Below are 16,981 nucleotides of genomic sequence, written 5' to 3' on the forward strand. Positions count from 1 at the left end.
CTATGCTATGTATTATCACCTACAGTAACATGATCTGTTATTAATTGGTTCAAGCATGCATGGGGAAGAAAAATAAACATGTTATATCACAACTTTATATTGTTAGGAGTAAGTCGTACCACACATTAAAAACAAATCAGAATGAATGTTTAAGCATTTTTGGCAACCACTGTTTGGGGGTGCATGCCTATTCCGAATTACTTCGCATTTCCCTGCATACATGCATTCAGTCCCAATCTGTATAGTCTTGTTGTTCGACGGATGTTAAGGTCTTAAAAGCGACTAATTAAATTTCATTGATTCTATTTGAATAAAAATCACAATTACTCTGATAACTGTGGATTAAAGCAAACCTCAATTGTCTCCCCTAGCTTTTAAGGCTATATACATTTCATGGGCGGAAATCCGGGGGGGGGGGCGCGGGGGGTGGGCGCGCCCCCTATAAATACCAAAATAGTAGGGGGACACAATATCAAATGTCCCCCTACTATTTTTGGCCTTTTATGATGGAAAGAAATACATCATTGAAAATCGAAATAAAACACGTATTTTGGACGAGATGACCTAACTTTTTGGGTGATATATATATTTCTTTTCCTTTTCAAATTTTCCAGCCCCTGGTCCCCCTACCTTTGGGCAGAGATTTCCGCCGCTGATACATTGTACAGTAATCTCTCTCTTCGGTTGATCAAAATACCGCCAACCCATGTCTATCCCCCCTCCCCCATATTTCCCTCGCATCTTTCCCTTTTACCCTCTTTTCATATCTATCCCTTTCTTTTTGTATCTGTTAAAGTGTATTTCAAAGGCTAAGCAATATCTATTTGATTATAATTGAGAGGAAGAAAAATATAGTTTTAGGCTGGTATTTAACTGATGGGCCGATATGAGTTGCACTAGATAATGAACAAGATGGAAGCGTTAAGCGACTCTTCGAATTTGGTCAATGTGACCAGAAGAACATGGCATTGACCAAAATTCCTCAATCGATGACACGAAACTATTATGTTATGCAATATACCCGCAGTTAAAATCAATAACCAATTATCATGTTGCTCAATATATTTTATTCGATCAATCGTCTCGACACGGAAAACCATGTACCACCATCGGACGTTACCGAGCAACCAAGGTCATGTGATCAATCAATTACCACGAAAAGGTAAGATGGCGGCCGACATGGTCCCCGAGAACAAAGTATATTTTTCAATGGAAATTGACATATTCATAGACAGAAGATAGATGAGTCTATTGTTTCAGCGAGGGTAGTAAATTCAGGTTGTACCTACAATATAAAGTACAAAGGTAAGTAAGACATGATAAAGAAATGATGTCATTTAAGCTGCAAATTCATTGTTTACATCCAGCCTTCACTGTTTTTCAGCCAGGTTGTCCCGTTTTTGTGTCGCTGGCCGGCCGGCCGGACGGACCGGGACCACATACCGGTATCTAACCCAGGGAACTCCCGCCCGCTACGCGGGCGGGAGCCCAGGATCTTACGTGCAATTTGGCATACTCACCTGACAAGCGTGAAGTATGGTCAAAATAAGTCTCCGAATAGATAGTTAAAACAGAAATCAAGCACTTACCATACCTCACGCTTACCATACGTCACACTTGTCAGGTGAGTATGCCTTTACACGTAAGATCCTGGGCTCCCGCCCGCTATGCGGGCGACGCGTTTCCGTTTTACACCCTGGCGAAGGCATTTTCCGGAAAAGTAGACAAAAAGCGACGAGTGAAGAGTCTACGTCTACGTTTGTTTACATTATCAGCTGGGCGCGCGATCCAAAGTCCGCACCGAAGTTATCCGCAGAAAATACATACCGTACTTGCAGCTGAGCTTATACATGTACTTTCCAGGTTCAATACGAAAGTTTGCCTTGATCATTTGCCTTTCCGATTCGCTGATGTCTGTCTTTCTCTCTATCTGTCTATATATCTATCTCTCAAACTCTATATCTATCTATCTATGTAACTGCAGTATCTATCTAATAATCTTCTCTGTCTCTCTCATTCTTTATCTAACATCTATCTCAAATTCTCTATCTCTATCCATCCATCTGTCTGTCTTTCTCTATTTCTCTCTCTCTACCTACCTATGTAACTACAGTATCTATCTGTTAATTTGTCGCTCTTCTCTCTCATTCTCGATCTATCTGACATCTATCTATCTCTCAAATTCTCTATCTATCTCTCTATCCATCTATCTATCCATCTGTCTGTCTTTCTCTCTATCTATTTATCTATTTTTGAACTAGAGTATCTATCTATCTGTTAATTTGTTGATAATCTTCTCTGTCTCTCTCATTCTTTAATTATCTATTTAATATCTCTCTCTATCTATCTATCCATCTGTCTGTCTTTCTCTTATTCTCTCTATCTATTTATCTATCTATTTTTTAAACTTATCTATCTGTTAATTTGTTAATATTCTTTGTCTCTCTCCCTCTTTATCTATCTAACATCTATCTATCTCTCATCTATCTATCCTCTCTTTCTCTCTCTCCCCCTCTCCCTCTATATATCGACCTCTCTGTCTCTCCCCCTCTCTCTATTTATCTATCTATCCATCCATCTCTCCCTCTTTCTCTCTATTTCTATCTGTCTATCCACCTCTCTCTCTCTCTATTTCTATCTATCTATCTGTCTGTCTTGTCTCTATCTATTCATCAGTGTTCTATATCTTTCTTTCGGCAGCTTCTAAGTGTATCAATCCATCAAACTTCAATTTGTCTTTCCTGTGTCGCACGCTGAATGCAACCAGCGACGTGTGTAGACTCTTCACTAGTCGCTTTTTGGCTACTTTTCCGGAAAATGCCTTCGCCAGGGTGTAAAACGGAAACTCGCACGCGGGCGGGAGTTCCCTGGGTTAACCGGTATCGTGATTTTCGGGGGTCGGGATAACACAGCTCAATCCTCCATTCCTCGACTGGTCTCCAAAACATGATTCCGAGATATTCACATTCAAAAAAAGTTTAGATGTTTTTCAGACACTCATAACTTCGCGCTTTGAATAAACCAGATCAAATATTTATACCAGTTTATTAGAATCTAACTAGCTTACCAACCATTACCTCGAGCGAAGTTCGTGCAGACTCTACTGCTAGCCTACATTAAGTTGACTAACGTTAGTCACTACACTCCACCTACCCGAACTTCGGGACGGTGAACTCGATTGGATATTCCCAGTGACAAAGGTGGGATGGAATTGATATTTATTGTAAAATTTATAGAAAAAAAATTTAGCGAGAAAGAAAAATGGCTTAATTTCTTACTCTTCACCCGTATTTCACTCCGTGTCCATCCTCTGGTTATCCTCAAGAGATTTTGGGGCCAGTATCTATTTCCTTACACGCATTATTCACGGCCGATTTCAAAACATCGCATGCGATCGGTCGCAGGTCAAACAGCATAAATAGGCCCCCTATGTATATTATAATTGAATGGCTCAGAAAAATATTCCACGAATTTTGAAAAAAATATTCCACGAATCAGTGGAATATTTTCCCAAACTCTTAGAATATTTGTGTTGTGTACATGCTTTTTGCTTTTTGACAGGGTAAAAGGGTAAAAATAAAGATTTATATTAAATGCATTTAGCTTACACGTACCTCCTATCCGAAAAATATGCCGGAAGATAGCGAATTTTGATGACAAACGGATCAGGATCATTTGATCACTCAGCGCAGCTCCGGTTGAGCCTACAAACTTGCCAGTCAATCCGCTGGTGAGTCCATACACTTATCTGTAGCTGACGGCGATCAAAGAAGAACCTGGCTGAGCCCTTAAATTTTTCTTGTTATTCCAAAAGCCAGTAGTGCACCCTCTAAAATCTTTAAAGAGTCAGTTAACATAATGGCACCTACATGTACATGAAGGATATCTAGCTTGTGTAGCCAATTAAAGGCCGGCATAATACCTGCCAGTTCTGTTCTGTAAGTAAATTTCTCTTGATAGATATTTGTAAAATCTGCTGTTCAATACCTGAAAGGTTTATTGCAATTCTTGCCTTCCATTGCCAGCAATATTGTGAGCTTGGGAAAACAGGGTGGTTGTATGTAGGTTAAAGTTCTATACTATGTTTAAATTTATGGGCTTACTGTTGTCTCCTTAACCAAATGGCCCTTGAACCACCCGAGAACGCCCTTCCTGTCACACACTGAACCGCCCGTACATTTTATTTGCGCTATAGTATCTCTTGTATACGATTTACTGGGCTAATATGGTGTCCACGTCTCAGAAAACCACTTACTCTGCCGAAGAAGCTCGGGCGTTGCTATTCGATGAAGAGTTCATCAAAACGTTGGATATCACACAGAGTGACATCGTAGTTGATATGGACGATTCATTAATTTTTGACATTTTTTATCCCAGATTTGGCAAAAACTTTATTTTTATTTTCATTCTGTCAGTATTTCTTTTCTATTCAACAGGTCCTATGCTACAAAATAAATACATTATGTACTGTAATGAACAAAAGTAAATTTATAAAAAACTGTTTCAATTTGTTTGGAAAAATGCCTACTAATTACCAGTTTTATTGTTTCCTCTAGTGAGAGATTGCCATTATGCATATAATCTGTAGGTGCTATAGGGTTGATAGAGCTAGTGGAATTTCTCCCATTTCTTCTTGAAGAGAGGTTAGTGGAACTGCACCTGCACAATCCTTGAAAGATTGGTATTGTATTGAGTTTACAGTTTTCTTAGCGCTTTCTGAAGCACTGACATATGCTTACTTCACACCCGTAATCCAGGAAGGATGGAATTTAGGTTAGAGACTTGGATGAGCTTCCCTATGAAATACCAGGTAAACATCTGAGGATATTCATTTTCTTCTGACATCTGGTTGCAATGTTCTCTATATCTATGTTTAGTCAAGATAGGTTTTTTATCAACAGTTATTGAAAAAAAAATTATGCAAATCTTCAAATTTTAGTAGTATTCTATTTTAAAAGATTTATCTCAGAAAATTTCCTGCTCTGAGTAAAAAGTAAGTGGACTGTCTTCTTTTGGTTGCCAAATAATAAGAAGGCCCCCACCCCATACCCCCTCCTCTCACCTCCATCCATCTTGAATTCCCTTGACAGTTAATTGTGTGGTCTTTCAAAAAGTTGTTGAAAAAACCCAAATCAGGTAACCTTAATATACCTATTTTATTCAAACATGCTTTATTTCAACAAGGGATCTTTTTGTGCTGGCATTTTTCCTTTTTGGGGAAATTTGTTTAACACCCCAGTCAGTGGCGGATCCAAGGGGGGGGGGGGCATATCCTTTTGAGAGCCATAATAATAATATAGGGTATTTATATTTCGCACATATCCAACTTGTTAGGTGCTCAAGGCGCTCCTATATTACCCGGCTAAGCTAGGCGTTCATAGCACACACAGCTTTTTAAGGAATTACTTCCTACCGGTACCCATTTTCCTCACCTGGGTTGAGTGCACCACATTGTGGATCAGTTTCTTGCTGAAGGAAATTGCGCCATGGCTGGGATTCGAACCCATGACCCTCTGTTTCAAAGTCCGAAGACTAATACTGGGCCACAACGCTCTACTTAAAATTTTATAATGTAATCAAAATTTGTAATGTAAATATGCCGTTCTTACACAAGTGTGCCCCCCCCCCACTTTTGAAAATCACAGCATATATTTTTAATGGGAATATGTTGTTCATACATGTACACCAGCGAGGACTTTTTTTTTTTTGCTTGTCAGATTCCTGGATCTGCCCCTGACCCCAGTGATTTTATGGAAAGTTTACGTATAATTCAGTTTAATTTTTCCCTAGTGTTTTAGGGTTTTGTTTTTAAAAATACATTTTCACAGTCAATGGATAAAGTGGCATAGTACTAAAAAGTCATCTGGTATCCTCATTTTTGTCTCACCTGCATAGCAGAGTGAGACTATAGGCACCGCTTTTCCGATGGCGGCGGCGGCGTCAACATCAAATCTTAACCTAAGGTTAAGTTTTTGAAATGACATCATAACTTAGAAAGTATATGGACCTAGTTCATGAAACTTGGCCATAAGGTTAATCAAGTATTACTGAACATCCTATTAGAGTTTCATGTCACATGACCAAGGTCAAAGGTCATTTAGGGTCAATGAACTTGGATCATGTTGGGGGAATCAACATCAAAATCTTAACCTGAGGTTAAGTTTTTGAAATGTCATCATAACTTCGAAAATATATGAACCTAGTTCATTAAACTTGGACATAAGGTTAATCAATATCACCAAACATCCTGCCTGTGTTTCATGTCACATGAACAAGGTCAAAGGTCATTTAGGGTCAATGAACTTTGGCCGATTTGGGGGTATCTTTTGAATTACAATCAAAACTTTAAAAGTTTTTGGATCTGATTCATGAAACTTGGACATAAGAGTAATCAAGTATCACTGAACATCCTGTGCGCATTTAAGGTCACATGACAAAGGTCAATGAACTTTGGCCATAATGGGGGCATCTGTTGAATTACCATCATAACTTTGCGAGTTTGCGAGTTTATTGATCTGACTTTTGAAACTTGGACATAAAAGTAATCAAGTATCACTGAATATCCTGTGCAAGTCACATGATCAAGGTCATGTGAGGTCAATGAATTTTGGCCACATCTTGTGCGAGTTATAGTAGTTTTCAAAGTCAGCACTGCTATGTTGAATCGCGTGATGCAGGTGAGACGGCCAGAGGCATTCCACTTGTTTATTATTATTTTACAATTTGTTAAATGTTATATCAATAAAAATTGGATAGTGAATGCTACCGAACTGGATTGGCAATGTGGACCATTCGCATGTGCCATATAAAGCAGATGAAGTTATTGAAAGGTCCAAAAGCCGATGTTTTGGTGTTCCTCAGGTCCTTTCTTGTGGCAGATCCATTATTCAAGAGGACCATAGTCACACATATTTGTGTCATTAATAAAATTTTTCGAAATTTACCCATTGTGGTCTGTTCTTTCACTTCCCCAAAGGGTGTTGTGAGAATTTAAATCTACTACATAATTGCAATGGTCTTGTATCATCTAACATGGATTATGAAATAAACAATTCTATAAGTGAGATCTTCAATTCTAAAATTTGTAGTTCTAGGTCTGTTTCTATTTAGAGGCGGAGGCATATTGAATTGAATCATGTATTACATGTACATACACGTATCTGGCTAGATGTTGGGACTTTCTATTTTGGGGAATAAATTTTGGCAAGTATTAAGATTATAGACGAACTAAGTTTCCTGGATACAAATATGATGGACTATTTTTTTTTAATTTTTGCTATTTACAAATTCCAAGAGCTCAGCTCCATGAGCCGATAGTCCTTGTGTGCATTCCTCTGAATTATGGGAAGTATGTACAGCTAATGTTGTTACATAGTACATACAGTATGTAACTAGCTCTGGTCATCAGACTGAACTGGATCTGAGCCCTTGAGAAGAAGTCTTTCTCATGATTGGGTGAAATATATTCTTTTCACTTGTTTCTTTGTAGAAAATTTCTAAGTGATTCCACTATTGAAATTATCAATATCTTACAGGGTCCTGTTAAATGTACATCTCTGTTTGGAGATTGTTTGCACCCTCTTCAATATCTAGTCTGTGGAGGGTCAGGTGGGTACTAGAATGGAACTTTCCTCACTGCATTGTAATAGGGGGGGCATACTTGAAGTTTTGGTTGGGGGTTCGAAAAATGACTGGGCTGATGAGGCCAACGCTAATCCTGTTGTGGAGGATTTTTTTAAACATGTTTTCGGATTGCAATTGAGTTAGGAACATGTTGGTGTTGCCTTGTGCCTCATCCTTTTGTAGCTTTGGCATATGCTAACTTGTTTCTTTAATTCTCTCAACCTGTTTCACCTTGTTCACTTCTTTACACCTGTCGTAGGCAGCGGAGTGTGTTTCTCCTCAGTTAGGGCAGCCTTGATTTTCTTTCCCTGTACAGTAGTTGAAAGAGTTTGGTTTTCCACATTGTACACATCTCAATTTAGATCTAACTTTTGACATCTATAACACCTGGGGTGGTATTCTAGAACACTGTCATAACTTTTGTTATAAATTTTATCATTTCTCTCCGAGATATGACACTGCTATGATGGTCATAAATCGGTATTCTGAACATTGTCTTTTCCCTGTCAAATCTCTTTATGTTCCCGCCATCTTTTCAGAAGCAAACCAATCAAAATCATTGTAAGTTACCAGTGGAAGCACTTCTAACCAATTGGAAGCCCCTGTGACAGGTAGGGCGTATTCCCAATACAGTTGCTTGCATCACGCAACTAAGCATATTGATGTGCTTAATTACAAAGAGAGAGAGAGAGACAAAGAACTGTGAAGGATTTTGGAAGAAGAATAAAAAAAGAAGAAAAAAAAAGAAAAAAAAGAAATTAATATGTAGGGCCTACTATGAACAAAATATTTTTGAAAATTTTCATGGATGATAAGTGAAACTAATACCACAATCTTATTTAAATATCTTTATATGCTTGACATTTAGTCGGCAGGGTATCGGGATATTTGGTACTAAATGACAAAATTTATGTCTGCTATCCCCCTGTAATAAATTTGTCATATCTTTTTGCTTGTTTAAAAGGATTACGCATATTTAAAGCCATGAATTTTTGGTGCGCTAAAGAGAAGAGACAAAATTTATGACAATATTTGTGCCAAAAGTTATGACATCCACCAGAATACCGATTTTGTCATATCTCTGAGAAAAGATGAAATATGGGGAAAAGACAATGTTCAGAATACCGCCTGTGAATACTGGTGGGATATACAAGGAAGCTAGAAATGATTGAAATTAAAATCTTTTATAGAAGTTGCTTTGATAATGAATGTTAAAATATAACACTTTTTGATGTTCAAGGGCAGGTCCAAGCTATTTGACTTGTGACGTACGGAACATTTAGAGACTTTAAAGTTGTGTAACATAAAAAATAAATGCACAACAGAGAATCTTTCATGGATTTTGAAAGGCCAGTTGTGCCCTCTTTATTCAGTAAAAAAATTAGTGATCCACAATTCCATAAACGATGTAATATTTTAATTAATATGCTCTGTGACGTACGGGACCAGAAAAAAGCGGATTTTTTTTTTAAGTTTGTCATTAAAACTCTGTGAATTCGAATAAGCTGGAAATCTCTCATTATCATGTTTTAATCTTGTATCTTATCAAGTTTCATTAGCCATGAATAAAATGATAGAACTCATTGTTGTTATTATGTAATAGCTCAAAATATAAACATCCGCGCTGTGACATACACATGTGACATACGGGACATTTGTCCATGTGTAAAACAAATGGGGAAAGTGAAATTTCATCAAAATTTCTAATTAACTTGATGTAAACCAAAGTAGATTTGGTTTTATATGGATTATCATGATTGATATATATTTCTTTAATAGCATACACTGAAACAAAACATAGCAAACACTTTACGACCTTATGAATGTTATGGAAAAAGTCTTGCAAATAATTCCATGTGTTAAACGAATGGGGAAAGTAAAAATTCATCAAAATTAATAATTAACTGGATGTAAACCAAAGTAAGTAAGTTTTACATGGATTATTATGGTTGATATATATTTATTTTATAGTGTATGATTAAACAAAACATGAACAAAATTTATAACCTTGTAATTATGAAAGATTTAATTAATAACATGTGTTAACGAGTATGCTAATATATGCACCCTTGTTATTTAATACAAATCATAACTTTATTATCAGCCTTTTACCAATATTCAACCACTGATATAATATCATTTATCTAAATTTACTTGATCTTTGCTAATAAGTGAAAAATAAACCTATTTTAGAATTACATAGAAATCCTATGTATAATGTATGGTGTGTCCCGTACGTCACACATTTGTCCCGTACGTCACAAAGATTCATTAGCTGATATAATTAAACAGGAAGTTAATTCACTAAATTCACTTTAATTTTTGGATGTATAGTAATATAAATTAGAACTCTCCAAAGTGTGAAGAAAACTGTTCAACCTTTCCTTAGAATTAGAATCTAAAAAAACATATGCCAAATTGTGACGTACGGGACATTGCCTGTTGGACACCAGATAATTTACTTAATTAATTAATTTTCAAAATCATTTTTTTCCTCAAATGTTTGTATTAAATTAGCACTATAAGTGCCCACAGAAATATTTTCAAATATATAATTTGCATTATCTGCAGATCAAAAAATGTGATGTCCCGTACATCACGATAATTAATGATTTCTTGGAATTGTGACCTTGGCATTCATTAACTTCACGTTTTCAGAAGAAAAAAAATATAGGGCAAAAAACTTCAGAGTATAAGCTTTAAAATGACATACAATATGTTAGATTTAAGCAAAGATTTAATTTTGGCTTCAGAGGGGACAATAGCTTGGACCTGCCCTGAGAGCAAAAACTGGTTGGTTTGATCGTTTCCAGTATTCCCAGTTCTTTTTGACATCTTTCTTTATGCTGCTGTAAAATTTTGGTGTTTCAATTCCTCTTCTATTTCTTTATCTGTTATTTCACCACGACTAGTGAAGAGAGCTTCATAACAGAAACTATTTTTTAAAAGTCATCCTCAGACACCATTCAGTGGTGATTTCTTCCTCTTGTACATATTCTTGTTGTCTTTTGCCTGGAAAAAAAAATAAATATCAACAATTATTCCTGAGATTATTTCACTTGTGCCAATGTTCAGCTTTCTTTTGAACTGCATGTATTACTGGAATACAACTAATTGCATTGGATTTGTTGTAGGCTTCAATATTTTTTGTTTTTGCATTGAACAAGAATCCCACTGTACACATGATTTAGGTGTGCAGTAGGAAGTGAACTAACACATTTTTTAATTGACTTCACAATATCTTTTGGGTTTACATTAGGTTGTTTGAAACTGCCTCGATCATAAGAATCCCTGTGAAATTACGAGAACTTTTTTAGGCTAAAAATACCCATTAATTATTCCTGCATTCACATTTCACATCGCCCCGAAACGAATCCTTCGGGATAAATTCCTAAAGTTAGGAGCATGCACAGTATGGTCTGATAAGCAGGCAAGGCGTGAGATTCAAAATCACTAGAGCTCAGCAGCCATCCACGGTGCCCGCGCCCAAATACATGCTGGGCTAAAAGTTCCCGTAAATTGCTTTCACATTGCCAAAATACCTGCGACCTTAGAAGAATCCCCGTGAAAGTTCTTGTAATTTTGCCAAGTACCTACTATTTAGCGGGTATTTTCTTTCGGGGAGATTATGCATAATTTGCTTTCACATTACCAATATTACCTGGTATTTTCTGATGAGGTAAAATTCACATAAAATGCTTTTTCTTCTTTAATTGTTGACCAATTTTGATTTTTTTTTTCTTCCATCTGGTACAATTTCACGAGGTTCACCAAACTTCTATACAGAATTTTGAAATTTTCAGTAGAAAATTATTTATGCTAATTTATGCGAATTTTTTTCAGAAATCACAGAACATGCCTCTTCTTCTTTATTTGTTGACAGAATTTGATTTTTTTTCTTCCATCTGGTAGAGTTGCATGAGGTTCACCAAACTTGTACACAAAATTTTGAAATTTTGTCTGGAAAATTATAATGCTAATTTATGCAAAATTTATTTATAAATTACAAGAAATGTTTTTTCTTCTTCATTTGTTGATCAATTTAAATTTTGTCTGCTTAATATGATAGCTTGAGTCGGTGATACAAAATTTCAACACAAAATTTTGAAATTCATTAAATATGCTAATTTATTCATATGTTTTCAAAACTCTCAAAAAATTACTTAAATTTATTTGTTAATTGCTTTTGATTTTTTGCTTTTGATTTTTTGCTTTTGATTTTTTTTTGTTCCTTCTGAGAGCTACATGAGGTTCACCATGGTTCTACACAGAGTTAACAAATTTTGACTAGAAAGTTATTTATGCTTAATTTATATGAAATTTATTTATAGATCACAACAAATGCTTCTATGTCATTTCTTCATCAACTTCAATTCTATATCCTCAAGTTATGTCACCAATATAATTCACTACAGTGTCAACTGGGCTGAAATTAAAATTGTGTTAAATTTTGTTGCAAGATGCCGGATGAGCTCCACATCATTGATGTGCTAGCTACATTAAATTTTCAAACTCTTCTTGCTCATTTATGCTAAACTCTTCTTATATTTTGTATCAAAATGAAGTAAAATTGAATATTATGGTGATGCAAAAAGATCATAAATCTTTTTGGTACATGTATGTAATGTAGTCAAATAAATGAGTGGTATTCCGGGTTTCCATTTTTGTGGGATGCAGTGCATATAGGAACAGTTGTCAACTGAATTTTGTTTGGTATTAAAAAAGAAATGAATTTTTCATCTACATGTAGAATGAAATGTAAAGGATGCATACATTGTATATGGGTCCATTAAGATGGGGGTCCACTGTCTGGACACTTGTGAAATGTAAAACATTGTCTTTTGCTCTGAGCTGTCCATTGCATCAAGTACATAGCGCTAATAGCTAATATTTTACACATTTTCATAGTTTATCAAATTTTGATATTAATTACTTCTTTACAGAATAGGCTGAAAATGTCATGATATAACCTTGTGTACATGTGTGGCTGCTTTCTGATTTCCAATAACTACTATACATAGCCTACGTGTATATTTTTAGATGATTTTACTGGATGATCTTCAAAGAACAGTAAACACATTGTTTTAGCTTGGTCACTCCATTGTTCTTGCTGTGAGTGTAAAGTTGAGTATAGACAACTGTCAAAGAATGCTGTCTCCCATTGTACACTATGATTTTGTCTTAAAAACATTTTCCATTATTTGTAAATGTTTTGCCTCTCTGATGTTTTCTTCATTATTTTGTATGTAGATGGATGAGGTACCAGAAGAGTTTGGTGTGCGTCAGTGGTCCCCCTCTATGGTGGGTACCATGTCTGTCTTAGACCGAGGTGATGCCCCAGCACAGCTGGTGATTGAAAGGAATCTGAAAGCTCAAGCTCAGCGTCAGGCTGACCAAACAAAAGAGGAACTAGATCGCATCACATCTCGTGTTAACAAGGTAAAATTTTTAAGGTTTCATGTTTTATACTCATTGATGAGAATAAATGTTGAATCCAGAGGTTGTACAGGTTTTCACTTTACCTCCCAATCTCCCATCCATTATGGATTTACTCAAGAGTTGTCTGATATTTGAAATATTCTTCTTTGTTTAGAGGGAGTTTAGTAGATATAGGATGGTGGGTGTTTTTCATAGAGGTTTTCATAATGTTATGAATGACTGGTGTATATTAAGAAGCCACACTCTAGCTAAAGATGTAATTATTAATATGTGCAGATGCAAGTATTGAACATATCAAACAAGAACTTCAATAATACAGACCTTAAAGTTCAGGAATATTGGACCAGGGATTAATTTCAATCTTATTACTAATAGTTAAGATATTAATTATAGAAAACTAAATAAAGCGAATGTAGAAAGCAGAAGAAATTTTTGGGGTGTGTGATCCTATCATAATTGAGAAGTCTTATTTTTTGTCACTTTTAGACTGTTGCTGCCTTTGAACTCAATGAAGAGATGATGGATGAAAACAAAGCTGCTTACTTTGTTCCTGATTTAGTAAGTCATTTAAAATCTTTGTCTGTTGTTAGGATTTGTACTGTATAAACTGGTTGACTGCTGAACTTTCCTTCTGTCATAAATGTTACTTTAAAAGGATTTTGTGTGAGCTTTCCCAATTTTGGTTTTAAGGTGTGAAATAAGAGGTTTGTATACATGTGTGTGATTATACTCTACTTACAATTGTTGAACAATTGTTTAAGCAAACAATGTAAAAAAGAGAAACAGTGTTGACAAAAAAGGAGAAGCATATCAGAAGTAATAATGATTGAGTGCTCTCCTTGAATTCATATTCCACTTTTACAGGATTTTCTTTTATGTGGAGTGTGATAGATGGTTTAGATGCTGTTTATATTCTTTTTGTTCTTCTATTTCAGTTGGAGCTTGAGAAGATCATTAGTGACACCATTCAAAAGAGAAGATATCAGCAGCAGGTCATGATCTTTGTGGTTGGATTTGAAGAAGTCACTGACCAGAGACTTAAGTTATTGAATCAGATCAATGATGTGAGTTGATTGTACATAATATATCTGTGTAGACTAAACATAATCTTTGACACCCATTCCAATGTGGATGAAGGGGTAGGGGTGAATGGTCAATATCAACCCCTTTACAAATTTTGTAACAGCCTTACAAACTCTTTTCTTTTCACAAGATTGCATTTTTTTCTTCAAATTAATAAATATACATGTATGATTTGACTGAAAGTTTGTGAAATCAGATAACTTGATAATTTATGATTTTGCCTTACTTTCCCATTTGTATAAATGGTACATGTACAGTATGGTAGACTTATAAAGATACAATGAACTTTATCATGGATTGGAACAACTTGTCATTTCTCCATGAGTATTTTGTTAATTATTTTAATTGAAATTATCTTTAATCATGACAGCGAATTCATTTTCTTTTTTTTCCCAGGGGGGGGGGAGGATTTTTTGAAATCTCCATTGTTATGTTTTTGTATTTTAAAAACGTATATTTTATATTGTATTCGTAATTGAAATTTGGCTGTATCAAAATGATATTGAAAATTTGTTGTAGTTTTTTGTAGGAATAAAAAAATATGTAACAGTTATTTGCTTTCAGAAAGTCATTATACAGTGCGTCCCAGAAAAAACGAAACCGAGATTTAGCTATCATTTATCATTACTTAATCATAAATAGAATAGACAAATGACCTACCAATTTAAAGCTTAGAATCTCCTCTTTCATCTCATATTACTTAGATTATTTCTCATTCACACATAAGTGAGCAAATACAATTTGAAGAATGGATATCAAAAACTCATTTGGCGGGGGGTATCTGGGTTTCAAAGAGAAAACCACATTTTTTAAAAGTTCAATATCTCTTTAATTTGATTCCTAAATTACAGAAAATTATCAAGAAATAAAAAAGTTCTGGTCATTTGAAATAAGGCTTGAATTTCAATAATTTCATAAAATGAAGAGGTTCTCCAGGCTGGCTTTCAAACTCACTCGATATTCCGTTTTGTTGACAATCAGCCATGCATTAAATCTTTTGTTCACCATGCGAAAGCTTCTGTGGGAAACCGGTGAAAACACATTTATCTCATGAAATTATGGAAATACAAGCCTTATTTCAAATGACCAGAACTTTCTTATTTCTTGTCCATTTTCTGTAATTGAGGTACCAAATTAAAGAGCAGATATTGAACCTTTCAGAAATGTGGTTTTCTTTTTGAAACCCAGATACCCCCCACCAAATGAGTTTTTGGTATCCTTTCTTCAAATTGTTTTTGCTCACTCATGCGTGACTAAGAAATAACCTAAGTAATATCAGATGAAAGAGGAGATTCTAAGCTTTAAATTGGTAGGTCATTTGTCTATTCTATTTATGATTAAGTTATGATAAATGATCGCTAAATCTTGGTTTCGTTTATTCTGGGACGCACTGTATATGAAGGAAAAATTATTAAGAGGTGAAATTGTTTATATCAACAACATGAATAAATAAGGAAACAAGGGTCTAAAATCCTGTGGTTAAAAACATCAATCCTGAGGGGTGAATGACTGTCCACATTTACGCAAAATAAGATTCATGTAATCCTCGCTGGTATAAAGTTCTGTGGAATCACATACTGTACATTAAGTGTTTACTTTCAATTCTGTTACCGTTGGTATAGTGACTGTCACCCATTCCACTTTAATCGCAATCATTACACTGATACATGTATGCACTGCAACCGGTGTGTTGGCTCAGTCGGTAGAGCGTTCGTCTCACAACCGGGAGGTCGGGGGTTCAAACCCCAGCCGCTTCAGACCAAAAGACGTTAAAAGATGGGAGTTACTGCTACCCTGTTTGGCGTTCAATGATTAAAGGGAGAGAGCCTCGTCAATCTGGCGCTGCACAGTGGCTGCCAGGCCCATGATCAATTGGGCAATGCAATTTTTTGGAGTATTTCATTTCGTGTCTATTTCGAACAATAAATTATGGATTTATCATTTTATCATATAGAGAGTATATCATCAGATAAAGTTTCACATGCTTCTTTGACATGAGCAGACTATTTGACATAACATTTAATCAGTTTCAGTATTCCTTTTTGAGCTGTCAACATTGTTTATGATCACAGAGGGTGAATGATGACTGGATTTTATAAATAATTTCTCAAATTAATTATTTGTAACTTTTTTTGTATGCAGTTCTTTGGAACATACATCAATAGTGTGGATGAGGAGGAATTCAAACCCAAGAAACCTGAAGTTGACCTGGAAGAGGTATCCGTTGCTGTGAAGGATGCTTTAGATACAGCGTCTAGTGCCACACAGAAACTATCTGACATCAATACAGAAATCCTATCATATGTGGAGAAAATGACTGGAGGCAAGGCTGCATCAAAGTAAGTCTGTAGATAATATAATTAGGACTTTTGATGTATTGGCACAGTTGTAAAAAAAGAGGATAAGACAAATGAGAATTTAATGTACATATCTCCATTTTTGAAAATCCAACTGTACAGAATATAAGTTTTCATATTATGTTGGAAATCTAGTTAACTACTGGAAGTTTTATAGTTTTTAGAAAATTGTGAAGTCCAATATCAAGTTCAATTAGCATGAAGTCATCAACATGTTAATCCAGTGATCTGCTTGAGACTAAACAATTTTATGTACAAACCTGTGAACCAGTTTTGTATCTATACATGCTATTAAAAGAATTTGTTTGTGTTTTTGCCTAGTTTTTAAACTTTTGTGTAACTTATTTCTTTCATATAAATAGGAGTAAAAAGAAGCTTGAAAAGGCTCTACAACAAGCCAAAGATGATATCATGAGTTTAACTGACAAATTACAGGGGGCTCAAGCAGGTAAGAATGCTACTCTTCTTAATGAAGTAAA

The 16,981-nt window shown here is 35.4% G+C and overlaps 1 protein-coding gene across 9 annotated transcripts in view; it reads left to right on the plus strand.

Moving 5' to 3' along the window:
- The first annotated feature begins 1,143 nt into the window (after positions 1–1,143).
- LOC121410846 (interaptin-like) overlaps positions 1,144–16,981 on the plus strand; it is a 113,202-nt gene continuing 97,364 nt past the window's right edge. For all 9 annotated transcript variants that reach the window (XM_041603169.1, XM_041603171.1, XM_041603176.1 and 6 more), the window contains exons 1-6: positions 1,144–1,305; positions 12,874–13,062; positions 13,549–13,620; positions 13,998–14,126; positions 16,288–16,484; positions 16,865–16,950. In XM_041603169.1, the coding sequence (XP_041459103.1) occupies positions 12,874–13,062; positions 13,549–13,620; positions 13,998–14,126; positions 16,288–16,484; positions 16,865–16,950 (673 nt within the window). In that variant the 5' untranslated portion in view covers positions 1,144–1,305. The remainder of the gene's footprint in view (positions 1,306–12,873; positions 13,063–13,548; positions 13,621–13,997; positions 14,127–16,287; positions 16,485–16,864; positions 16,951–16,981) is intronic.

This window comes from Lytechinus variegatus, chromosome 3 (assembly GCF_018143015.1).
Source record: "Lytechinus variegatus isolate NC3 chromosome 3, Lvar_3.0, whole genome shotgun sequence".
NCBI classification, from domain to species: Eukaryota; Metazoa; Echinodermata; class Echinoidea; order Temnopleuroida; family Toxopneustidae; genus Lytechinus; species Lytechinus variegatus.